At 35.9% G+C, this 27,926-nt stretch overlaps 1 protein-coding gene across 2 annotated transcripts; it reads right to left on the bottom strand.

The window, feature by feature from the left end:
• Positions 1–43: 43 nt before the first annotated feature.
• Positions 44–27,802, bottom strand: itcha (itchy E3 ubiquitin protein ligase a). Of its 2 annotated transcripts, none has more exons than XM_079627720.1 (24): positions 27,597–27,802; positions 24,765–24,825; positions 23,888–24,029; positions 22,780–22,904; positions 20,755–20,886; positions 20,284–20,332; positions 18,301–18,473; positions 16,554–16,743; positions 16,220–16,315; positions 14,981–15,155; positions 14,785–14,854; positions 14,588–14,672; positions 13,457–13,585; positions 13,119–13,191; positions 12,358–12,429; positions 12,168–12,256; positions 11,925–12,084; positions 11,680–11,813; positions 11,322–11,462; positions 10,206–10,326; positions 8,764–8,868; positions 8,564–8,660; positions 3,346–3,418; positions 44–2,079 (listed from the first exon to the last, which is right to left on the bottom strand). In XM_079627720.1, exons 2-24 carry the CDS (start codon positions 24,787–24,789, stop codon positions 1,980–1,982), a joined length of 2,556 nt encoding a protein of 851 aa, XP_079483846.1. In that variant the 5' UTR covers positions 24,790–24,825; positions 27,597–27,802; the 3' UTR covers positions 44–1,979. The 2 variants fall into 2 exon arrangements, with proteins under 2 accessions (XP_079483846.1, XP_079483847.1); XM_079627721.1 differs by having other exon boundaries at positions 14,785–14,851; positions 27,597–27,799.
• Between the last annotated feature and the right edge of the window lie 124 nt (positions 27,803–27,926).

The raw sequence follows: 27,926 nt of genomic DNA, 5'->3' as shown, positions 1-27,926 counted from the left end.
AGAAGAAAAGAAACAATGCCTTTATTTTATTTTTTTATTTCTTCAGCTGAGAATAAATTGGTATCTTTATATTAATCATTCAACTGTACACATTCACTTAAGAAAAATAAATATAATCCAAATCATTAAACACAGCTTTACTCAATGTTAATATGTTATATAGATAGCAGGCTAATCAATACATGATGTACAGTGTTAAGAAAATAAAGAGGTCCGCCTTTACATATATTCAGAGCTACAAAATGCTTTAAGACATGAAACATGAACCTTGACCTTTATTTGTCAGTTAATTTTAACCCAAACAAGTAAATAAAGTCTGATGTTTCTGATGACAGATTCAATTCAACGTGATGTGAACTCATTTACTGAGGAGAACGACTACAAACCCCCGTGTAAATAAATCAAAATCATGTTCTGGAAAAAGAAAAGAAAAGTGTGAACACAAAAAACTGCTTTGCTTGTTCAAATCCTACCTCTAAATCTGTTATGATCATAAGTTATTCTTTGTACATTAGTATTTACAGTCCTGGTTTTGTGTTTTTGCATATAAATAAGAATAAGAATAAGAAGAAAAGTCTTTGAAACGCACAGAATATCCATGAGGTCAGGACTAAAATCTTCAGCATAACATCTCTACAACACAAACACACTTTATTCTTTTACAAAATAAAGCACATTTTTTTGCATGAAATTAGTGATTTTGGTGAATTATTTTTTTTAAGATATAAAAAAGAACGTCTGGCTGTGAATTTGACCACACTAATAAACCTGCTAACATTATAACATTAGTCGTGTGGATTGTGAACTCTTGATTGGTAGGAAAGTGAATATTTAATAGTGGTGTATGACTATTGCTGTATGTGAACCCAACCACACATGCATATACATTACATACTCTCAATGTAGGCATTTCCAGGTCACAGCTCACTTAAAAATAAAAAGGAAATTATATTTTGCATTAAAAAAAACACGAAGCTTATCCTTTGCAACTGCAAAAAAGAATGAGATTTTCCTGCATTACACGTGAAACTGGAAAATTTTGGTGCAAAAGTTCATTTATTTCAGTAATTCAACTTAAACGGTGAAACTAATATATTATATAGAGACTCATTACATGCAAAGTGAGATATTTCAAGCCTTTATTTGTTATCATTTTGATGATTATGGCTTACAGCTTATTAAAAACCCTAAATTCAAAATTAGAAAAGGTTTTCATATAGCATAATCATCAAAATTATAATAAATAATGGCTTGAAATATCTCACTTTGCATGTAATGAGTCTATATAATACATTAGTTTAACCTTTTAAGTTGAATTACTGAAATAAATGAACTTTTGCACCATATTCAAAATTATGAGGTGTAAAAACTAAAAATTGCACGCTTCACTTTCCTTCATGCAATATTTCTAATTTCTTTTGATTCTGAGGTGAAATATAACCTTTGCATGTTGCAGGTTTTTGTACTAGCCCTAATCAACAGGCTAGTGTTTTTTCCCCCTAATAAAGTGCAAATCTTTCTTTTTAACTGGTAAACCCATGTCTAAAAAGGATTCAGGTGCAGTTGTGCACTGGCAATAAAAAAGTAATGAAACTGTAGCTTGCTCCTCCTCAACATGTACACGCAACAGAAGAGCCTCAGTCAGACACATACCATGCAAACTCACACTTCAAGTCGTAGAGGAAAAAAAAAAAAATCAACATCAGAGTCTGTTGCATGTGCATTACTAGAGTAGAGACGAGCGGCAGTCGTTGTTCGGTAGAGGATCACAGTGTGCATAGAGTGAGCCGATGTCTGGCCAATCATCTTTGAGTAAGGCAGCGTAAATCAGAAAACGGGAAATGGAAGCCAGATTTCCTTCCAACCAAACACTGTTCATCCCTCGTTCCTGGTTTTGAAGTAGCAGCAGCAGCAGCTTTTGATATGATGGTGACTGACAGCTGATGTGTGTCGTCATGGTAACGTGTTAAAAACATGCATCACTCTTGCCCGAAGCCTTCAGTTTCCTCGATGGCAAACAGCAGCTTCTCCTTTAACTGCTCGTAGCTTTTATAGGGCGGCAGATCCAGACGGTTAAAGCTGGTGGGAGTGAACAATAAACACTGTAAAAACTTGTGTTTCATTTATATGTGTGACCCTGGATCACAAACCCAGTCTGGAGCCGCACGGGTATATCTGTGGCAATAGCCAACTATACATTGTATGGGTCAAAATTATAAATTTTTCTTTTATGCCAAAAATCATTAGGATATTAAGATCATGTTCCATGAAGATATTTAGTAAATTTCCCACCGTAAATATATAAAACATGTATTTTTGTGAGTGAATGCAGCACAATCGTGAACATAAATGCACAACTTTAAAGGAGATTTTCTCAATGTTTAGATTTTTTTGCTCCTCAGATTCCAGATTTTCAATAATAATATCTCGACCAAATATTGTCCTATCCTAACAAACCACACATCAATGGAAATATGATTTATTCAGCTTTAATGTGATGTATACATCTCAATTTCGAAAAGTTGACCCATGTGACTGGTTTTGTGGTCCAGGGTCACATATTATTATTATCTATAAGAATGCTATAGTTGTAGCTTGAAGATAGTAAATGATTTAATCTTGATTGTGAAGTGAATGAATTGCACACTGGTCATTTACAGTCAAAACAAAAATTATTCAGACACCAGATATCATTTTTTATATTTGTTTTACTAGTGTGTGCAGGACACTATAGTTCATTTATGTAAGTGAGGAGAGCAAAATAAAGTAATATGTGACATATCATACCCAAATATTCTTCATACAGTGACTACCAGTGAAATTTATACAAATTTGGGACCAAATATTAATATTATTCAGACACTTTGAGCTGATCATGTTCTGCTGAAGTGTTTTGTCTTTAATTGCTAATGAAGCATTGCTTGGTCACTGGTTGAGCTAAACTGGTATTATCTAATTGTGCAGTTAAATTTAACAGCTGACAGATATCCAACATAATTCATGTGTGAGACAGTCTAACAGAAGGACGGACAAAACCTGTCAAATATCAACTGAGTTCTGCTCATATTTAATAACCATTTTCTAAACTATAGTGAATAAACTGATAATGTGAGAAATGTGTCTGAATACATTTTGGTTTGACTACATTATTAACTATAAGAAAACAATATTTTTAGCTTGAAGATAGTAAATGATTTAATCTTGATTGTGAAGTGAATGAATTGCCCACTGGTCATTTATGTGCATTGATGCGATACAGATTATTTATTATTGCACAAGACCAATGAGTGAGAACAGGCCTGCATACTGTACATCATGGTAATGAAATTTGATTCCTGATCTTACCATGTGTGGCTCCTCGGCAGCCAGTTTTCTTTTCCCACTTTCTCAATACAGAACTTCTGCGGCCCATTGCTCCCTACAGAAATAAAACACACATTCTGATCAATAAACATATTCTTTAAAGTGCAATAAAAAGGACTGGAATTGCATTTAAACCAACAAGTTAAGGCATTTACAATCACAAACTCCCGATTTTAAATCTGAGCTAAAAACTTAAATTAATAGAATCTCTTTTATTGTTTTTGTTTGTTCGTTGTGTGAATGGTGTTATAATTTGTAGTAGTGTAAAGCACTTTGGTCAACTCGAAGTTGTTTTAAACTGTGCTATAGAAATAAACGTGACATGCAGTTTCCTCAAAAACCCAGTTTGGGAAACTCTGGTCTAAACAATCATAAATAAAGGCAGGAAAGATTGAGCCTATTTTGGGTGAATATGGAGCATATGGGAAGCTGAGTGACCTAAGAATGACCGATACATATTCTATACATACATACTACATATTCATAGTATACGCTCATCAAATACTTTCGCTTTAAACTTGCTAAATCCCAGCCTCAGCACATTCTGAAATACTGGTTCGTTGGCAGAAACCTCTAAATGCCACTTCCCTTTGCCACCAAAAGCCTCTAAATTCAGAGAACCAATCAGAAGACGCGAATCAAACCACATGATCTCAAGATGAAAGACCCAGTTGCGTATAAACCGGCTTTCAGTTGTCGAGCAGCACGTTTTTTTATCCTGATTTTGAAACAAGATGGAGGATTATGATGAAATGGATGAATCTGTAGTAGTTTCAGTCACTGGCAAAAGCCTTTCTAAGGGCCCTTTCACACCTGCATTGTTTGGTCCGGATTTTCGGACTTTTCAGTTGGATCCAAACAAAAAGTGTGAAACCTCCCCCAGACCACGGTCCGGACCAAACGGATGAAATTTGGTCCGATGAAAAGAGGTAGTCTCGGTCCGGATCAAACTGAACAAAGGTTTGGTTCGTTTCTAGTGTGAAAGCGTTTTCTGTAAGGTTCGGACTTTCAGAACATTTACAGGAGGTTCCGGTGGTTCCCTCAGGATTGCTTGCCGTCTTCTCTTACTTTCCTGTCAGCGACGATCAAATGTTCGCACGACGAGGACGTTCATTTGGCGAATTTGAACTAGCCTCGCGTATAGTTGGTGCTGCAGGCAGTAATGCCGTAATAATAACAATAGTTTCAACGATATGCGTCTGTTCATTCATTGTTGTCAAAGTTACCCGCCAAATTGACAACGTGCGTCAGACGCACGTCTGTTTACAAACCAATCAATGTTGAGATGCAGCCCACATAGAGGATGACGACAGGACGCAAGTGTGTTGTGTACGGTTCTTTAGTACGCTCGCATAATTGCAACTAGGAACGATATTAGTTCTAGGAACTCCTTTTGGAGGAACTAATTTAGCTCTTCCTTCAGAGTCGGGTCTAATCCAGCACTATATGAACTACCAGTGACGTTAGTGAACGCTAGGGCTGTCACTTTACGTTCGAAAATCGATTGCACAACCGATCGGACCAACCAACCCAAGATTCGAAAATGAAAATAGGGAATCGATTTTAATGGCCTTTTTTTTTTTTTTACCAAAAAAGTTGTTTTAGGTGGACAGATCAATACAATACACAGAACATGTAGGATGTTGGAAAATAACAATGTCTTTTCTGTTAACCAAATGCTTTTTAATATTCGCTATTACTTCAATGCAAGTGAGCAAGCGCACCGTTGTTTGTTGCTTAGTGACGTGTGTGTTCAAGTAAGCCAGAAATGCGCAGATTCTGCGCAATACGCTGTATTTAATATATCATGATGACTCACGAGTTGCATATTTGCGCTAAATCCGCGCTAAATTCCCCAGCAAAGTGAGTAAACATAGAAACACGCCAAATTGGCTCGTGATTTGACAGCGTTACCCACCAAAGTAAATTTTTACCCGCATTTGGCGGATTGGCGGGTGTTAATTACAATCCCTGAATGTTGCACTCCTGTTTGTCATTGTGCACGAAACTTCACGCCAATAAATCATCAGAAATATTGCTGACTTGTGCGCATCTCAAGCGCCCTCTTTACGCTCGTCCTAATGCCTGTTAGCTGTCCGTGGATTTGCCTATATTTGGTTGGAAAATGGGAACGTCTTTAGACATGGAAAATAAATTTTACAATCGATTCAATGAACACTTATGTGTCAAAAATCGAACAGGATTTTTTCACAAAAGTGACAGCCCTAGTGAACGCTGATTGGCCGAACGTAGTCGAAGCACCAGCACCCGCCTTTATATTTTTATTTATATTAAGTTATATTTTTACTCCACAAACAAGTTTTCACACCTGAAAGTCCACACCAAGGTCCAAACCAAAGTTCATGTTTTGATACATTTTATACATTCGGTTAGTTTTAATTTGGTTCCACAGCGCACTAAAGAACCGTACACAACACACTTGCGTCCTGTCGTCATCCTCTATGTGGGCTGCATCTCAACATTGATTGGTTTGTAAACGGACGTGCGTCTGACGTCAGCGTGTTGTCAATTCGGCAGGTAACTTTGACAACAATGAATGAACAGACGCATATCGTTGCCACTATACTGTTGTTATTATTACGGCATTACTGCACCAACTATACTCTAGGCTAGTTCAAATTCGCCAAATGAACGTCCTCGTCGTGCGAACATTTGATCGTCGCCGGCAGGAAAGGAGGAGAAGACGGCAAGCAATCCTGAAGGAACCACCGGAACCTCCTGTAAATGTTCTGAAAGTCCGAACCTTACAGAAAAGCTTTCACACTAGAAACGAACCAAAACTTTGTTCAGTTTGATCCGGGTTCAAACCTTTGTTCACTCGGAGGAGAAAATCCAAAGCCACTTTGAGGGGACCAAGCCAAACATGATTATGTATTTTTCCTCGGCAACACTGGACATCAACCACACAGCAAACGCTGATACTTTTTCATATACTGTCTGCTTTCTATGTATAACAGTTCTATCTAATAACGTTTTAGACAGGACTGTTGTACACTAATGAACACGGAGAATTGAGAGTCACAACAACAAGCGCAGGCTTGCGTCACTTCAGAGTTCCTATTGGCGGTGTGAATGCAACCAGGAAAATGTTCCTAAGGGAACCATTAGTTCTGAAGGCAAACACCCTGGTGGCTCGCTCCTAGAACTGAGTTCCTAGAACTACAGCGTGCGAAAGCCCCTATAGTTACAATGGCAATGACAGGATTTCGAGTAACATGTAAACACAACAGTGTTTTGTGTGCTGCTGTAACCCTGACAGAAACAGATTTAAAGGATAATTCCGGTATTTAACACCTTGAGTCTATATTGTAGTTTGTTTTGGATGAACAAGAGTGGTGGACAACATTTTTTTGACAATGGTTCCTCTCTCGAGTTTTTGACTATAAAAGAATTGGCCATGGACCCATTTAACATTGGAGTCAATGTGCATGTCCGAAAATGTCATTAAAACAGCCAATAATGTTCATTTACAAAACTGTGCAACTCACCGAGTGGTTAGTGATGTTAGTTGATGTTCCAGAAACAAAAAGTGTTGCGAAATACAGTTTCTGTCGTGTTTTATTCGTCATTTTGTAAAATCACATTGAATTCTGTTGAAGGACTGAGTGCTCGTTAATATCAGGTTAATATAAATGCGCTAACGGAAACGGAAAGGGGGCTGTTTACATTTGGTCGATGTAGTCTTTTTGCTCGCTTCCGTTTCTCATAAGGCTAGCGAGCAGAGCTCTTAACCGCAGTTTTTGACCGCACAAATTCTAACCATATTGAAAGACGTGACCACTGACCAGTGCAATATGAAGTTGAACTCGACTGTGACCGTGAGTGTCCCGTGAGACATAAACATCGGTTATCGCCATCAAGTGGTCGGGAGTGTGCTAACGCTTCAGATTCAAATATTGAGCGGAAGTTACACGGTTCTGAAAAAATAGTTCCACTATAGCAAAATAAACGGATTGGAATCATATATTGCGACGATATATTGTTTATAATCATCAACGAACACCACTAACCACTCGGTGAGTTTAACAGTTTTGTAAACGAACATTATTGGCTGTTTTAATGACATTTTCGGACATGCACATTGACTCCAATGTTAAATGGGTCCATGGCCAATTCTTTATAGTCAAAAACTCGAGAGAGGAACCATTGTCAAAAAAATTTTGTCCACCACTCTTGTTCATCCAAAACAAACTACAATATAGACTCAAGGTGTTAAATACCGGAATTATCCTTTAACCTACAGCTCTATTCCACCCACGACAAAGTGAAACCAGACGGACTCTGAGGTTTTCACATGGACAATCAATTTTGTTAAACACCAATGAATTGACTAGATTTTTGAAAAGGCATTTAAATAAAAATGTAATTGCCATTAAAGTAAAATGACTGAACCTAAACATAGAAGCCTGATTTAAAAAAATATAATAAAAAAAAAAAAAAAAAAAGTCAGACGGACATGGTGTTTGCATCTGAAATCTACACATATCTGTGACCCTGGATCACAAACCCAGTCTTGAGTTGCACGGGTATATGTGTGGCAATAGCCAACAAAACACTGTATGGGTCAAAAAATTTATCGATTTTTTCTTTTATGCCAAAAATCATTAGGATATTAAGTAAAGATCATGTTCCATGAAGATATTTAGTAAATTTCCTACCGTAAATATATAAAACATGTATTTTTGTGAGTGAATGCAGCACAATCGTGAACATAAATGCACAACTTTAAAGAAGATTTTCTCAATGTATAGATTTTTTTGCATCCTCAGATTCCAGATTTTCAATAGTTGTATCTCGACCAAATATTGTCTTATACTAACAAACCACACATCAATGGATGATGTATAAATTCCAATTTCATAAAATTGACACAGAAGACTGGTTTTGTGGTCCAGGGTCACATATTACACTTTATATTCAAATTCAGATTATACAAAAGATCAAATGAAAAAAAAAAAATCAAATTTTTTATTAATTAAACATTATCTTTCTTTGAGTTTTCAGAAAATTGTACGCAAATTAAAACCATGGTATGTGTATATTATGTTTGTAATGAGCATGTATTTTTATGTTTTTAGATTTAGTACTATAATAACCCTGTTCAGAACAGAATTTGTATTTTAAATTTTTAATATATCATTTATGGTTTGGCATGACACTGTCAAACTTTGACTCTTACCCATAAGATCAGCGTAGCCCCCGACCGGTAGTCGGCATGTGCCGGTTACAAACTGCAGCAGTCGCATACGCTTCTCATTGTCGATCTCCTTCACAAACTAAACACAGACAGACAACAGGCGATGGAACAGCGACACCAATATGGCAGCATCTCCACATTTATGATCATGTGGGTTTGATTATTATAGTGTGAGATCTAACCTGCCAGAACCAGACGATCTGTTTGCTGCTGCGAGCGTAGTGTCTGTAGATGGTGTTCCTCTGCCAGTCACCCAGATCAATCTCCTGCATCCCACACAGCATCACCTACACCACAATTACAGGATCAGAATATACAACAAAAGACATGTAGAGAAACTACAGCCTTATTTAGACTGATAATAACATGAGTCTCAACACTAAAAACAGCCGAATGCATCATCTTTCTTGTGCCATTTGGAGGTCAGAGATGCATATGGTCAGATCACATTTTGTCTAAACTATAATGTCACAAAACAACAGCTAAAGACTGCCTGCTCACCCAACATGTAGTCAAGGGTTTTAAACTTTGCTACTTAGTAGAGATGCACCGATTACAATTTTCTAGGCCGGCTCCGTTTTCCGATTTTTCATTGAGTTTGACCTGCCGATACCGATTTCATTTTTTCTAACCACTTTACAGCACGCATAAATATTTATTTTCTATCTTTTCTTTAATAGAACATTTTACATTTAGCGTATAACATAGAATTTTTTTTTTAACAGATAATCGCTATAAAATAGAACTATATAAATTAATTTATATAGTATAAATTATACCGTATACTCTGACTAGTTTACTGGTTTTTATAAAACATTATATACTTTTACCCAAACTGAATAATAAAAACAAGTTTAAATGGGTGAATTTTCTATTAATATTTGTATATATTTATATTATATCGGCGCCCGATTCATTTTCTTTTCTGACATAGCCTACTCCAGTTCTTGTTAAAACACACTAGACATGCAAATTCTGTGCATTTTGGGCACTTTTTGTGTGAAATCATTTATTTTCTCCATCAAAAGTGTGCTTTCACTTTAATTGAGCGTGAGCAACGCAGCAAAAATAGACTCGGCGCTGAAACCCCTGCTTCACCACTCACTCCTGCTTGACACTCACGCACTGCTCCTGCTCGCGGGGTGAACGCACTCACTGATTAACATGCACGGTCACCGGTCATTGCCGATCACGTGAAAATCGTCCAATTCCGGTCACCAGCCGATCAATCGGTGCATCTCTACTACTTAGCTATGGCTTTAGACAAAAACAACCCTCCAGTTCAAAAAAAACAAATTCCTGATCTATCGTCCGGTGCCATTTTCAAGAAACGGCTGAAGACGCATCTTTTTTGGCAACACTTGATCCATTAATACAAACACTTTCTTTTCTCTTCTCTTCTATATCATTTAAAACACATATACTGCGTTAGACTAAACTGGGAAGGGTCACGGCACTTGCATATTGTTGTCCTATTGTTAGTTTAACTGCTTCTATTGCTCTCCTCATTTGTAAGTCGCTTTGGATAAAAGCGTCTGCTAAATGATTAAATGTCAAATGTGCCTATCGACTATCTATGATTCACAAAAGAAGCCTTTTAAACATTATGAGTTGTAGTTTATACCTCCAGCTCCTTGGCATCAAAGTATTGCAGGTACTGCTGTGGCAAGACCTCATTAAAGCCCTCGAGGAACGCCTGAGTTTGTTCCTCAACGCCTCTGGACAACCTCCACTCAGCAACCAACCTGCCACAGTAGATTTCACAATCAGTCACGGATATTAGCGCTAATAACTATTTGCTCTGCGAAAAGATTCTTTACAAAATGATGCAATGCATCATGCAATCTGAAATTTGGAATTATTTTGATTATAATTTACAATTATAACTGCACACATTAATCTGATAGTTGCGATGTGTATTCGATGTGACATGGTCATGCTGCTGTTATTTGATCTCTGCTGCTTGCCTCAATGTTATGTCCTGTATGTGCTGGTCTCTGTGTGATTATTTTTTGTGCCGATTTGTACTGTTTTAATGTATGAACTGCTTTTATGTCTTTGCAATTTGTGCTTGCTTGTTTGTGCTTGCCTCAATTGTGTGCCACATGTTTGTATGTCTTACTCCTTTTTGCTTGGCACTGCTGTAAATATAATTGTAATGTATTTTATTTGATGTATGCCTTATAAACATCGGGCCCGATGAAAATTAGCCGTAGAGGCTAAAGCTGCTCTTTTTATCAAAAGGGATTGTCCACGTCATTATAAACTAATAAACTAAACTAAACTAAATTACTTTGGAGCAATTCATAATTATTTTCAAAACATGCTGAAGAAGAGGGACAATTAATCAATACCACATCAATACTTTGAATTTTCATTAGATATTTTTACAGTCCTAGTGGCTAACAACTCATATATATATATATATAGATATATAGATAGAATGAACTCAAGATGCGGCTGTTCTAATGATTGACAAAACATGTCCTAAAATTCTCAGAAATTCGCTGGTAAAATGTTAATAATATAAGGACTTGTACGAATGTCTGATAATATATAAAGCCACAATATCAACTCATTTAATTTTTTTTTAGTTTTTTCCATTTTCTGAAAAGCAGAATTTTTGGAGATACGAGGTTTTCGCCTAACATGACGATATATTAAATTATAATTTCAATATTTACATAATCGAATATATATATATATAATTAATATGTGCACTATGAATGAGATTTCCTACCTGATATACTCCTCTTTATTTTCCTCGGTCACTTGAATGTTTCCTCCATCAGGTTTGAGTTCATGAGTGGTGACCTCTCCCAGAATCTCCTTATCCACCGAGAAAAACATCTCCAAGCAACATTCCTCTATATTATTATCCCTATAGAAAAAACATAATTATCTCCAACCATTGTCAAAATACATACAAAAATAGTTTTTTTGTTTTGCGTCACTGTTTTTCTTTCGTAATTAAGACCGGTCAGTGGGATTGTTAATTTTCTAATAACTCCTTTCCCTTATTTTCACAGTTTTATTCCCCAAAACCTTACTCATGTTTCTTATAGTCTCTGTAACTCATTCAACTCATTCTCACTCACTTGATCCAGATGAGCGAGTTGTAAAACTCCGGGTCGATGGACTCCAGGTCTTTCAGAGCCAGAGGTTTATTCAGGATGCGCTTATAAAAGGGCAAAGAGAAGCCTGTGTCTATGAACTTTCCGTGAAAGAGAGCCTATGAGAGAACGAGAACGCACAAATAATGTTTAATTACAAACTATGATCCTTCAGTCTGTCCAGTACAGGCATTAGTTATTCAGTCATCAACATGACTCAAGCATCATACCATCGCAATGAACCGGCCAATGAACTTGAAGTACTTGAGGTGGTCGGGGTTGATGGAGGACGCGGGGTTAATCTGCAGGCAGTAGTTGTCTTTGCCGGCATATTCGAACAGACAGTACATGGGGTTCAAGACCTCGTGAGAGAGCAGGAAGAACCATTCCCTATGACAGAAACACACAACATTATTGTGCGTGTGTGCATACATCAACTCAAGTCATCACTTCCTGTAAATTATGTAATATACCGTGCCACGCCTCCATAATCAAGACCCTCCTCTCCAGGGAAAATAATCCACAATCTCCGTCTCAGATCTTGCGGATGGCAACTCATAATCTAAACACATAAAATTACAAATGTTTAACTTCTTTCTACATGCCCCATGATGACACACGTAAACCAGAATTGACTTGTAAAATATAGAAAATGTAAGTCACCTGTTGAAATGAGTCCTCGAACAGTGTTTTGCGACTGACGTGGATCTTAATGTGCTGAGGCATTGCTAGTTGCTAAAAGGATAATTTAAATCAATCAATCACATGTGTAAAAATTGCCTTGTAAAATATATACACAGGTGAAACTCAAATTTTAATATCGTGCAAAAGTTCATTTATTTCAGTAATTCAACTTAAAAGGTGAAACTAATATATTATACTAATATATTATGGCGTACAGCTTATGAAAACCTTTTCACAATATTCTAATTTTGAATTTGGGGTTTTCATAAGCTGTACGCCATAATCATCAAAATTATAACAAATAAAGGCTTGAAATATCTCACTTTGCATGTAATGAGTTTATATAATATATTAGTTTCACCTTTTAAGTTTAATTACTGAAATAAATGAACTGTTGCATGATATTCTAATTTTTCAAGTTCCACCTGTTTATATATGAACATTTATTATAAATATATTACATTATTTAAAAACAAATCACATTTTTAAACAATATTCACTGACAAGTTTCTTGCATTGTCTGCTACTAAATTACCAATAATTAAAATGACAACATTTATTATGTTGTGTTCAATCATTATGGTGTGTTAAACCGAAGTAATAAAACATTTAAATGAAACGTTTATAACCCTAATGAAAGAACAGTAGCAGGTGTTTAACAAAATCCAGATAATTTTCAGAAGATTTAGTGTCAAAACAACTAAAAACTAAAGTTTGTAACTGAAGTCACTCGGTCTTACCTGACACCAGAAGCGGAAATAGTGCACTTTGGCTTTAAAGTCTCGTACGTATGTGATCTGAGGGCCGTTCTCACTGCAGGGTCACAAAGACAGAAACAGACTGTAAAACTACATCAACAGACAATATCATTTAAAAACAACATGAAACATAATTAAACTTTTAATTGCATTAAACCGCATTTGACTTATGTAACATATTTCCATTTCAAAGTGAACATATTTGTATCCTAGCACAGGAACAACACTGTATGGTTTCATTATGAACATCTGTAAACACAGCGACAGAGGAGGACACAAAAGACCTTCTCTTCATATATTAAGCTATTAAAAGGGCTTACAGGGAGGATTTTCCTGTACGAGGGTCGATATATGTCGTTGTTTTCCTGTTGTGATCGACGAAATAGGGAATCCCATCCACCGTAAACCTCATCTCCCAACCCTCCGGCAAAGGCTTCTCATTCAGCAACCTGACAAACAATATTCAAGCAATGATTCAAGCAATAATGCTCCTTGCTTATTCTGTTTTACATCAAATAATAAAATCAAATAGAAGGGAGGCAATTTAGCGGTGTTCAGGGTTATTGTCGTTAAACAAAACTATTAAAAACATTTCTGTTATTGTTCTGAAATAAAATATTTAATGTAAATATTAGATGAAAAATCTGAATGAAATTAAACTGAATGAAAAATAGAAATGTTGCATTGGCAAGGAACTAAAATTACTAACTGATGAAAACAAACTAAAATAACTAAACTAAATAAAACCTAAATAAAAATGTATTAAAACAAAATAGTAATATAAAAATGACAAAAGCACATTAAAAAAACAAAAATACTAAAATTAAAAACATAAAAATAACAGCTAAACCAAAATATGAATTTAAAAAAGAGCTTCACGATTGTGGATAAATTGAGAATCACAATTTTTTGGTTTCAAATACAGATCTTGTGGGAATAGAGAACTAAATAAAAAGCCATGTAAATTACTAGAGGTTCTTACAAAATATTAATTGCTGCAGTCTATTTAACGTAATTAAATTACATTTTATAAATGGGTTTGAGTGAATGATTCAATGACAAATAAACTTTTAACAGTCACTTGCCGCCACCTACTGGCGTAACGATGTAAACGATACAATCGTTTTTTGAAGCAAAGTGTTACTTTCAAAAGGTGATTTGCTCTATTTATATATGTTTATCTGTTCTATTTATATCTGAAATATAAACTTTTATCCCAGTACTTCTGTGATAATTAAAATAATTGTAAGACAAAAATAATTATACTGTGTGGTTGTAAAGAGAGTTTGTGAAGCCGTTTTATACCTAAACATGCTCCGGTATGACTTTGTCAAAGGTTTAATAGACAGGCGAATCACTGTCATTCTTTTACCAACTAATTGTGCACATTTTTCTAATAAAAACATACTAAAATAACACTGGCTGTGGTTGTGATTGTGATTTTGTCCCACCCTTGTGTGCGAGGATCCTCCCATTGCGTGGATCTTGTAGGATGATGAACAAAATACATCCTCCTATTACTGTCTGTCCGTTTCTCTGTGAGCCAAACAACACACAAGCAGGAAGTTGAGGGTGATGCGCACAAGAAAAGACACTATTATGAGAGGAAAATATGATTTCTTCTTTCTGCAGTATAAAAATGACTCACCCCATCCCGACGGCAGAGGACCCAGAGGGTCAAACTCTTTATTAGCCGCCGGCACAAGCTGTTCCTGCTGCTGAAGAGATGAGCAGACAGAAGGAATAAGGACAGATTAAATACCCTCAGCTCGGGTCATAGAGGAAATCCTGGCAGCTTTTCATTTAAAAAGTCGATGTGCAATATCTTTGACATATTTACTCACCCCATAGATGAATCTCTGGTTGAAGCGGTGCATGGCTCCCTGCAGCTGACTGCGCTGGTTCTGCCACTCCTCATAGTTTCGGACCGACTCTATTGTGGGTCTTTGCCATGTGGTGGTTCTGATTATATGATCCACATAGTACACACGGCCCATCGGGTCCAAGCGACGCTCCCAACTACCACACAAACACACACAATTCTCTAAACAACTGCTCATTAAGGACATTTAAATCATTATTATGATTTCTGATAACAACAAACAAATAATAATAAGTAGTAGTAGTAGTAAAAGTAGAAGTAGTGGTAGTAGCATTAATATTTCATACATAAAATGCAGCTAAAAGGCTTTCTCGGGTCAGCAAATAAATAAATAAAAAAGCATTAAAAAAATGATGTTTTATTAACTAAGTCGGCAACACTTTACAATAAGGTTCATTAGTTAACTATCTTAGTTAACATGAACTTTAGGGCTGTAAACGATTAATCGCATCCAAAATAAAAGTTTGTGTTTACATAATATGTGTGTGTGTATTGTGTATAATTATTTTGTATATAAATACACACACATGCATGTATATATTTGAGAAATATTTGCATTTATATACTGCATATATATTTTTATATAATTTATATTATATAAATATAACTATTTTATATATATATATAAAAAAAAAATCTTAAATATATACATGCATGTGTGTGTATTTATATATACAAAATAATTATACACAATACACACACACATATTATGTAAACAAAAACTTTTATTTTGGATGCGATTAATCGTTTACAGCCCTAACATAAACTAAGAATGAACAATCCTTCTATGGCATTTATTAATCTTAGTTAATATTAATTTCAACATTTACTAAACATCTTTAAAATCAAAGGTTGTATTTGTTAACATTAGTTAATGCACTGTGAACTTATATGAACAAACAATGAACAACAGCTGTATTTTTACTAACTAACATTAACAAATATGAACTAATATGGTAACAAATGTATTGCTCATTGTTAGCTCATGTTAGTTAATACGTTAACTAATGAACTTTATTGTAAAGTGTTACCAAAAAAAAACTATACCCAAGGACGCTTAAAATATATGAATCTTAAGCCAGCTTAAATGCCGTCTTCAGATGCGTTTGAAAGTTTGGGAGCTTGTCAAACTTCACTAGCATAATGACTCAAATCAGTCATTTTCTGCTTTAGATAAAAGCATCTCTGCATCAATGGTTACCCCGGTGGTAGTGGTTCTGGTCTTTCCCATGAGGTTCTTTTCTCAATATGATCCACATAGTAAACGCGGCCATTCTGATCCATTCTCTGCTCCCAGCTACACCATAAAAAAAAAAAATAGCATTAAACACATCAAACTAAATCCATACAGGCTTATTATTATAAAGTGTCTTTATTAACATTCATTTATTCATTCTGCCATGCAGCAGGAGCATAAGCTCTTATTAGTGGCGTCATATGAGAAAATTTCTGTCACTGTGAGCTTAACATAGCAAGTAAATTAGACAATAACTCATCTAAACTAAAAAATTAGAAAGGTTTTTGATATCACATACCCAGGAGGAAGAGGACTGCTATTGATTAGTGAAGCTATCGGTGGTGTTGGACTGGCACTGGGGGGCTGATTTGACCCTGAACCTGAGCTTGACCCTTGACTCTCCGTTTCTCCGTTCACACACACTCGTGGAGACGGCTCGGGGCTGGGAGGTCTGCTGCCGTGTGTGGGAGTAGAGCCAGCAGAGGATGCTAAAAAAAAATAACAATAGGTAGGGAACTTTGCCTTAAAGTGCTCCTATTGTGTTTTTTCAGATATGACCTTTTCATGTAGTGTGTAATACAGATGTTTGTGAATGTAACAGGTCAACACTAATAATTCCAGTGTCACTTCCTGTTACAAACCTAGGTAGGTTTGAAACAAATTTGCAAAATGCCAGCCTGTGGTCTTCATTGAACAATGCCTGTGAACAATGTCTACGTTGACCCGCGCTGTAAGCAATCAAACCAATCATAACAAACTGGGCGAATCTGACCAATCAGAGCAGAGTAGATCAATCACAACAGACCGGGCCATCTGACCAATCAGAACAGAGTCCGCTCACGGAAAGGTGGGGTTTAGAGAGACTGGATCCTTTATCGACACTGTGATAAAAAAAAGCTCATAATGCTGCAGTGTCTATTATGAGAAAGTTTTTTTTTTACCTTGGGTTAGGCTTGCTACGATAGTCGGTGTTACCGGTGTTACACGGTGTTCAGTCACAACACCGGTTTCATCACTTGCCCACCGCGGCACCGCACAATTGACTAGCGTTGTATGATCACGCTCTTATTAATGTGAATGCTTTTGAAACCGTTCAAGCGCGACAAGACTAAAGAGACTGCGCTGTAAGTCCTGTCTATTACACACACACACACTCGACTCACAGAAAAGACGTGCGTCAGTAGCCTATTGAGTTCTTTTTCGGGCTTGAACAAACCATAACAAACACAAATTATGCCAAAATGTCTGTTTTGTCGAGTGTCCTCATAAGAGCAGTCTTACATGATTTAAATAAAGTCTAAAATGAACGTAGATATTTGTGAGAAAATGGGACGCGTGTCAGATCGCGTCTCTGTCTGCAGCTGCTCTTAAAGTGTCATTAATGTTAATCAAAGAACAAAGTTAAGAGAGTAAATTACTCACTCATCCCGGCGTCAGGAGGATTATTATACCGGAATCCTAATAATCAGGAATGCACGCTATCTTTTAACACATCTCCGGCGAACGGCTTCTTCACGCAAAAGAAAAAACTCATCATGAAGCGCAGTGAAATTCAGCGCCCTATGTGGCATTTCCTGATGGATTGAGCATTGAGGTTGTTCGTTAACTTCATTTTATACGTGCAATACACACGAGCTCAAAGTGCATGCGAGACTGCTGCGAGTAGTCAAACTTTATTGATGAAACAGAAAATCTGAGGGAATCATTTCTGTAGGCTAATGTCTTTTTTTTTTTTTTACCGGCTTCACATGGCTTTCAGTTACGTGACTGGTGCGAAGACATGGAGTGTTATTTAAAAATTTTATTTAGTTTTATTCATATTTAGATTTTTTTTTTTTACATCGCTCCTCCCACCCGATGAAACCGATATTACCGGCGTTGTCACAAGTCGATTAACCGGTGGGAGAATATTATCACCGTCACATCTCTACCTTGGATGCATGTAAACATATTGTAGGAGACACCAAAACAAAATTAGGAACCTTTAAAATAGCATAACGCACGTGACACTATATTGTTACACCCCTATTGATTAGGTTCTCTACCTGTGGAGGAAGTGTGTTTGTGTGTCGAGGCAGGAGGCGGTCGCTGAGGTCGAGATGGACGCGGTGGTCTCAGAGCCCCTGCGGATGGAGAGGAAGACTCAGTACTTCCCACAGCATGACCATTGGGCAGTGGCGCTTCATCAGTGATGTCACTGGATGGGGAAGAATCTCGACTAGACCAACAACAAACAGAGACAAAATGTCAAAATTCAAAAATGCTAAATGCAAAGAAAAAACAGCAACACTTTACAATAAGGTCTCATTTGTTAACTTTAGTTAATGCATTATTACTAACCATGACGGTTAGAGGTCGACCGATTCATCGGTTTTGCCGATTAATCGGCACCGATAGTTGACTGGTGGAACTATCGTTATCGGCAAAAATATATACCGATAGTTTTTCCTGGTTGCGTCCATTGCTGGAGCAGCTGAGAAGCACACGCTGTCATTCATTACACAGAGCTGAGAAGGGTCTGCTGGCATGATGCAGTACAAGAGCGGCCTCTAGAGGTGTAATAAAAACTCGTGCCTCGTGTTGTTTATTTCGACACGTGATTCTGCGTGCTGCACTGAGAGCACATGCTGCGTGGAGAGCGCTGACATCAGATGCGCGTTTAAAGCACCGACAGCTCAAATGTATGTATACAGTACATTTTGTCATATCATTATAAAGTGATTAATTTGTTGACTAAATGCTGCATTAGTAGAGAAAGAACAGCACAACAGTATGTTTGTTTGCCTTCGAGGCTGAGAGGACGCTAACATTAGTAGTAACTGTTACCTCAAGCGGTTAAAACACTGACAAACATAAACGTAAGTCCGACCCGAATCGTTTCATGTCACAATTGTTACCTCTATTTGCATTAGTTCATATCCAGCTGGTCACTTTTATGCATTAAATATGCAGAGAAGTTGCATATTTAAAGCTAGAGACGTAAGCAAACTATATGTTCATATAGCCGACAGAAACATAAACGAATCAGAAAAGCATTCGATTTCGGTTATTTATTTTTTTCATCTTCACTTTAATACAAATTTTGTTACTTTTTTATTAATTAAGTTGGCTTGAAAAGAACAGTTAAATAGTTACATTTTGAATTTTTTTTGAGTATTACTTTTTGTTTCAGTTTGAATGAATGTCTTTTATTGACTTAAATATTTATTCACATTTATATATTTATTTCATTTAGCATGTTTTCATGGTTCAATACAGTTTTTTTTATAATAAAGTTCAGCACTGTTTTACTTGGAGTGTTATGTTTGTTTTTATCCAGTATCAATTTTAAAAACTATCGGTTCATTAATCGGTTATCGGCAATATGGCCAAACCTAGCTATCGTTATCGGTAAAATCCACTATCGGTCTACCTCTAATGACGGTATTTATTAACCTTTGTTTATGTTACTTAATAAAATGTTCATATTCATGTTAGTTCACTGTGCATTAGCTAATGTTAACAGATACAACTTTTGATCCTAAAAATATGTTGCTAAATGTTGATATTAACATTAGCTATGATACTGTTCATTGTTAGTTCATGATAACAAATTAAACCTTATTGCAAAGTGTGATTTTCAACTTATACAATATCTGTTTAACAACAATAAGTGTCATTCATAATATAAAGGAAATAGGCTAAAAGTACATTTAATTTTTTAACAGTTGCCAATTTTTTATATTCCACAAATCAACCGCTAACATTCAATAATCTGGCCATATTTGAATGCATATTATTTAAACCAAAATAATGAGAATATAAATGAGTATATAAACTAAAGAAAGAAAATATTTGACACTACTGTAATGCATTAATAAATCCTGTATTATGATGATCTGAGTTGAGCAATCAAGATATTTCCCTCGAGAACTAATTTAATCAAGAATTCAAACAAAAAGCAAAGAAAGATACAAGTTTATTATGCACATAATGTGGCAATATTCCTTCAGAAACTGCACAGTAGAGTTGAGTAATCTTTACTTTACCTCCCTGCTACATCCCCGTTCTGTATGGATTCTCCATTTACAGCCGAATCTGTGGTTGCAGAGAAACAACAACATTACACAAATCTCCATTTTAAACAGCAAAGAATTAGAGTTGCACGACTTTGTATAAATTGTGTCACTTTTCTTTTCTTTTTTTAAAACCGAATCAAGATTCTCCCACAATTCTGAGCAGACAACTAAACAAAAAAATTTATTTTTATTAAAAAAAACATTTAATCGGATTGAATGAATGATTCAATGACTTTACTTGTTTCATTACTGGATTGAATCAGCGCTTTTTTGAACAAATCTCTTGATTAAATGACAAATATATTTTATCAGTCACTTGTTTTATCGCCACCTTGTTTGAAGTGCCACGTTACTTTCAGAAGGTAATTTATTCTAGTTTGATCGCTTCCATAGACATCAGTGTTTATATCCGAAAAACAGCTGAGATAAAGTAAGTCTCACTGTGCTTTTGTTCCTCTGAAGCAAAAGTCTCGGGATCCATCTGCAGTCCATCCAGACACACCGAGAGATCTCCAACCACCTCAGATCGCACTCTGTCTGAACTCAACTGCAACGTCTGCACAACCTCAGAAACTGAGACACACACACATGATCTTCAACATAACATCGCTTACAGAACTGAAAAATGAATATTAACAGCCCATAAGACAACACTTTTTGATTGCTTCTTAAATAAGGATTTTCTTTTATATATACTGGTAATCTTGTTTCACAAATGACTTGTTCAGACAATTTAAATTATTTAATTTGAAACAAACCGACAACATTTGGTAGCATGTTTTACCAAGAGTGCAATATCATCTTTTTAAATCTTAAATTCAGATTGTTTTATTTAGTGCCATGTCAGCATTCAAAGCTATTTTCATGGCAAAAAAAAAAGAATTATAAAAATAAAAAAATCATATAAATACAATAAAAACCAAATAAACAAAAAGAACAAGTCATATTACACAAGATTTAAATTACCATATGATAAAAAATCCAAAACCTTTTCAGGCATAATCTTACTAAATAAGTCCTTAAAGGAGAACTCCGGTCAATTTTAACATTGAGCTCAATTTTTAATAAATTTGGAGTGCTGTCAATACAGAGAACAACGACAAAAATCGGTGTTGCCTACACTGTGTTATCCTATTTTTAAAATTTGCACCCTATTGACTTGAATGGGGCAAGTTTTAAACCTGCTTTTATCCTCTTAACATATTTGATGTGTCATTACAAGTACACAGCCATGTTGAGTGATTCCTTAAGAGTGAACACGAGTGAATCTGACTGCAGTAGATGTGAAAAATATGAATAAAAATGATGTTATATCAGCCAGCGCAAATACCTGTATTTAGTTCCTGTTTTCGGTGGAAGTCCAAAGTAGTCGATTGTCGAGTTCACGCGCGTGATCATAGTAACTAAACCTATGCGCGTGAACTCGACAATCGACTACTTTGGACTTCCACCGAAAACAGGAACTAAATACAGGTATTTGCGCTGGCTGATATAACATCATTTTTATTCATATCTAAGAGTCTGTTTGTAATTTCCAGATGAGTTTCATATAGAAAAAAAAACTTTGTTTGATACTATTGCTGTGTCCCAATTCACATCCTAAATAGTATTCGAAAATAGAATTAGTACGTCCCAAATCGTAGTATGTTGAAGTGAGTGTTCTAAAGATACCCGGATGGTCTACTATTTCCGGTCAGAATCCGAAGTGCAGATCGATGCGCACGCTAACGGCTAATATTGCCCACAACCCATCGCGCGTAGGGCGCGGATTCGGTTCGAACTACAAACACGAGTGAAAAGTGTTTAATAAAAACTACAGACATGGAGGACACGCGAGTCCAGCGGTTATGTAGAGAGGTTTAGATAAAGGGGTTTGAGTGATTAATTATCAGTATCTAACCTGACGAAAATGTATTTATTCAATGTTGTCTACATTATATTTCATCTGCAGCAGCATTGTGAACTTGTGTAAAGATACGTTCAGCCATTAACTTTTTAATGCATCAATTTAAATTGCAAACAATGAGGAGTCTCTGCATGAAAGACGGAGACTCGACTGGCAGATGAACGTGCGACTACATTTCTCTCTCCGAAACGGAGGATTCTGGAGGATTTTAACTGTGACAAGATGATTGACAGGGCAGTTTATGGTGACAGGATGCGCGTGACAGATCTGTCCGTTAAAGATGAGGAAGTAGTATGTCCCAAAGCTTGCCTACTCTTTTGCTACACACTCAAAAGTATGTACTTTTTCTTCATAAAGAGTCTAAGAGTACATACTTTTAGGGCGTAGTATAAGTAGGCGAATTGGGATGCAGCCCCTTTGTTTGATACTATTCAGTCAGTTTCACCTGCTTCTCTCTATATCAAACTCTTGAGACACACACACACGCACGCACACACACACACAAAACAGGCCTGACTCTGAATAATGAGATTCCCAAAGTGAAGAATATGGAAACTCACTTTTCATATTGTTGGCTTTTAAGGTCTCGCTGACCTCCAGAGTGGCCAAGCCCAGCAAAATGTCGGCTTTAAGTGTCTGGTGACTCCAAACACGGAAAATTAACTTGCTGAAAGGGCTGACGATCCTGCAGGGAAAATTATCAACAGAGCAGTGATATTATTGTTAACAAAAACTATAAAAAATTAGCTAATAAAGCTGACTTAAAACTTTAATATTCCATAATTCAACTGCTAACATTCAATCATCTGGACATATTTGTATGCATTTTATTTAAAATATAATAATGAGAATATATAAGACAAACCAAAGAAGAAAAATTCACTTTTATGTATCAATAAATCATGTATTATGATCTATAAAATCTCAAGAGCACTGAGCGAGCAGTCAAGATATAAATAATATATATATATAAATAAATATATATATATAAATATTAGATGAAAAACTCTTGGCAACTTAAAAAAAGTTTGTTAAAGTCCTAAAATAAAAATAAATACAATCTAATAAATCTAAAGCTAAATACAATGTATATAGAATAGAATGTGAGAGAGAAAAAAAACTACCATTTATGAAAACTGAAAATATTAAAGTCTAATTCAAAATATGAATAAATACTATAAAGGCATATCAAAAATAATAGAATAACACTGACTGCAATAGTCATTACACTTTAATAATGTAGTTATGTGAATAACAACATACACTTTTAGTCTGGAGAGAGAGGTCAGAACAATAGGAAACACTTTACAATGAGGTCCCATTAGTTAACGTTAGTTTATGCATTAACTAATATTAATAACTAACAATGAGCAATGCATTTGTTACAGTATTTAGTACTCTTTGTTAATGTTAGTTCATAAAAATATATTGTTAGTTCACTTTAGCTGAAGTCCATAGAATATTTTGTATAATGTTGAAATTAACAAATAAAGATTATTAAATGCTTTAGAAGTATTTTTCATGTTAACTAATGTATTTAACTAATGTTAACAAACGGAACCTTATTGTAAAGTGTGACCAAACAATATAACGATAATAAATACTGATTCTGGATCAGCTCTGTAACGCAACAGTCCCACGTTTTAGTATATTTAGTATCACTCTTACACAGTGAGAGACTGTTTCCATTTTGGACTGTGAGTGTTGGTGCATTTCTCCGTCTTCTTGGACTGGCCGTCCACACACACCTCCACGTACGGACTGGGCCCAAACCAATTCTTCTTACTGTCCCGCAGCTTAGCGGACAGAACTAACCAAAGACAACAAATATAATCACAGATATATTCAAAGTATTCATCAGAAGACATGACAACAAATTTCCAGATAGCTGACAACTTAAAACAATGACATCTCAAAATTAAAGCGCTACATTGCAATGTGTGCAGTGCCCAAATTACAATTGACCCTTCGCAGGGAGCTTGATTGACAGGTGATCTGACCAATCATACTTCGCCATCCGCCATTTTGTCCGACAAAGCAGTCAGGAGAGTTGGTAGATTAACATGGGAGAATTTGAACTTGAGAAGCGGAGTACTGACGCCTTTCCGCGGTTAAAACAACATTCCTTCTGATGTTCATTCATGTTTATTTGATGCTATAAATGAACTAGAAGGAAGAGATGATCGGTTCACGAGCAGCTTTAACTGAGGCGACACAGCGATCTGTCAGACACATTAAAGAGCCTCAAAACGGTATTTATTGTTTAAATTTCTTTTAAAAAAATGACCAAATTTGAAAGGTGAGGTTTTGTTTAATATGTTTAATATCAAAAATAACCGAAAAGTAACCTGGTCTGTGTCTGTCAGTGTGTTGTCAGTGTCTCTCTGCTCCGTGATGTATTTTTCACATCGTGAGAACATGGTGTGTGTGTGAGAGCGGCGTAGCTTGTCGGGCATAGCGACAGTAACTAAGGGGGGCGGGACTTTGCAAACGGTCAATTGTGAAGTCTTGCAATTACAAAATAGAGATGATCACTTTAGCTCACCTGTTATCTGAAGCTGAGACTTCATGATGCGGCCATTAACAGCACTTATTGTGGCTCAAATCTGAAATAAACAAATATATAATAAGCATACATTCAGACACCTTCAAGATTTCTCACATTATCACAGTTTATTCGCTATAGTTTAGAAAATAGTAATAAAATATGACAAGAACTCAGTTGATATTTGACTGGTTTTGTCCATCCTTCTGTTAGACAGTCTCGCAAATCAATTGAATATCTGTCAGCTGATAAATTTAACTACACCATTAGATAATACCAGTTTAGCTCAACCAGTTACCAAGCAATGCTTCATTGTGTTCAGTCTGTGGTGTACAAATAGCATTAGCAATGAAAGCAAATGTCTGAATAATATTTGGTCCCAAATTTGTATAAATTGTACTGGTCTTCCACTGTATGAATAACATTTGGGTATAATATGTAATTTACTTTATTTTGCTATCCTCACTTACATAAATGAACTACAGTGTCCTGCACACACTAGTGAAACATATATGTTTAAAGGTTGTGTAGGTAAGAATTGTCTAAAGAACTTTTTTTCAAATTGGCTTAAACTGTCTTTATATACCAATACATAATTAAAATGTAAGTACTTTGAAAAAGAGAGTATAAAAATTGAGTGACTCGTGTATTTAATCTTCAAAAAACACAGCTCATTAATTCCTACCGGGACGAAACAAGTGATTGGCTTGCGCGACTGTCACTCTCCGTCGCCATGACTACCGCCGCTATTACTGGCTCCGCCCACGTGCGCGCAGTCGCGCACCCGTTTTTAGGTGGGAGTGAATGGAATTAATGAGCTGTGTTTATTGAAGATTAAATACACTAGAGTCACTCAGTTTTTTATTCTCTCTATTTCAGAGTACTTGCATTTTAATTATGTATTGGTATATAAAGACAGTTTAAACAAATTTGAATAAAAGTTTTTTTTAGACAATTCTGACCTACCCTACCTTTAATATAATGATATCTGAATAATTTTTGGTTTGGTTCGGTTAAGTCTCATTATAACAAAACATCTCAACTTATATCATAATAATACAATATTCGCTGTAATGTGTCACATTTCTAAGCGAAACCGGATATGCTTTCATGTTGACTATCTCAACAAAACACCCACTCTCTTTAAAAAAAAAAAATTCTGGCTGATCTGTCACCAAATGCACTGTATCTGACCCCTGATCAGTGCTGTATGTTGTCTAGTAATGGTGTGTGTGATGCATGTCTTCAACACCTCCCTGCGGTAACAGCTAATCTCATCTCACAACCGAAGTCTCCAGAAGTCTCCAGTAATCCTGGGCAGATTACAGATGATGTAATACCAAGGGTGGCCCATGTTTCTCAGTCACTACAGAAGGGAATCGGTCTCTCCACTGAGAGAAAGTACTGATAAACAGAGATTAAGGCTAGATTTTGACCCGAAAACAAAAGGCCTGTCATTATTTACTCATCCAACACACATCGTTTTCAAATCCAAACCTGCATGCTATTCTATTTAACACAAAAGGAAAATGTTCAATGAAAGTTAATGGGTACTGAGGAGGCTGTCAAACTCCAATAAGAACATAAAAACTTGTCCATTCCTATCACTCATTATTATAACAGGTTTGATATTCCTCTATTAAACCATTTTTAATGCCTCAAAGCGCATTAAAAGCTCACATCTGCACACTGTCAGAGATTAGTTAGCCTTACTTAAGATTTTTAAGCACTTCAACTATTTGATTTGAATAGTTCACAGCTGTATATACTGGTGTGAACTGTGGTTTTATGTTTAAGGTAAGAGACATTACAATGTTTTTTCATGGACTGACTGGTCAATTTTGAGATTTTTGGGCTATTTTGCTTCCATCCAATATACACCTTTAATTATTTTATGATACATTCTCAATTTGCATTTGTATCATTCAACTGGTTAATATGACATTTTATTCCTAAAACAAGATGACTTTTATTTTTTATGTTGACTGTATTTTCTGATTTATTGAGTGATAAAAAAAAACAGAGATCCAAATTCCCTTAGTAAAAAAAAAAGCTAATATATCAACAAAATGAAACGAATTTTGAACATGGTTTTATCCAATACTCAGATTTCCATTCTGGAAATGTATGCAAATTAGGGCACATTTAATTAGATAATGTATAATGCATATTTAAACATACCATTTCAGAAACCTTGTAACATAAAACAATTGTTTTAATGTAGCGTGAATAATTAACTGTAGAAGTATGGTGCTATCAGTTACCATTATACCCTGTGGTGTCTTGCCTTAACAGTTTTGTACAAATACATTTCATACAAAAGCACTGTGGTTTTACCACGGTAAAGAGATATTACCACACATGGTAATAATATCAAGGTACTTTGACATATAAGTTACCACAGAAATTATATAACAGTCCCATTGTATCCCTGGAAGTAACGTTAGCTTTGTGTAGCATACAAATATCGTGGTAGCTAAAATATCAGTACCATATGGTACTTTTATTCTGTGTTGTTATTAATATTATGATGATACTGTCACAGAACTAATGAGCGCATTTGAGAAGTGACGTCACGCGGCGTTTCTGACTGACGGTGTCGCAGCAACAAAAACGACCGTTTACAAAGTCAATGAAATGTATATATCCGTGTATATTCGTTTCAGACTATTAATTACGTATATTAATCAAACAGCTGTCAAAACCATCATCAGACAGCCACACAGTCTAACGGTCAGTCAGTCGCCGGTCAGAAAAGCTAGCGCGTTATCACAACACGGCTGTTTTTTCTTCAATATTATCCTCTATACGCATGTGTCGCTTATATCTTACCGTCTTATGATCACGGGAAATGTTTCTAGATCTCAGTTTTAACGGGATCTGTGGTCATTTTCCCGTCGTTTAAATAAACTTTGCTCCATCTCTCAACCGGTTGAACAAACGTCCGCCACCAGCACTGGCTCCATGTCAGATTGACGTCACTGCGCAACCCTGTCACGTGACGCGACGCGCGCGCCCGTTTGGATATAATGTACTATTACCCGTAAAGACTAAAGCACTATATAAGCAGGTAATGGATTTATTAATTTGATTTAAGGGTTGTACTTTCACGAGATGGCGCTGTTTGCCAGGACAAGTACAAATACATTGGTGCACTTTAAA

Source organism: Phoxinus phoxinus, assembly GCF_949152265.1.
Source record: "Phoxinus phoxinus genome assembly, chromosome: 11".
Taxonomy (NCBI): domain Eukaryota; kingdom Metazoa; phylum Chordata; class Actinopteri; order Cypriniformes; family Leuciscidae; genus Phoxinus; species Phoxinus phoxinus.
The sequence above is the reverse complement of the archived record's forward strand: the minus strand, read 5'-3'. Positions and strand labels throughout refer to the sequence as shown.

Bases quoted from the DNA above. Each gene is read 5' to 3' on its own strand.
- itcha (XM_079627720.1), bottom strand. From the start codon at position 24,789: ATGAAGTCTCAGCTTCAGATAACAG. The intron at 22,905-23,887 runs GTAAGAGTGATA...TTTTCCCTGCAG, and splicing joins TGGAAACAGTCTCTCACTGT to GATCGTCAGCCCTTTCAGCA. The intron at 14,673-14,784 runs GTGAGTCATTTT...TTTGGCTCACAG, and splicing joins TCCTCTGCCGTCGGGATGGG to AGAAACGGACAGACAGTAAT.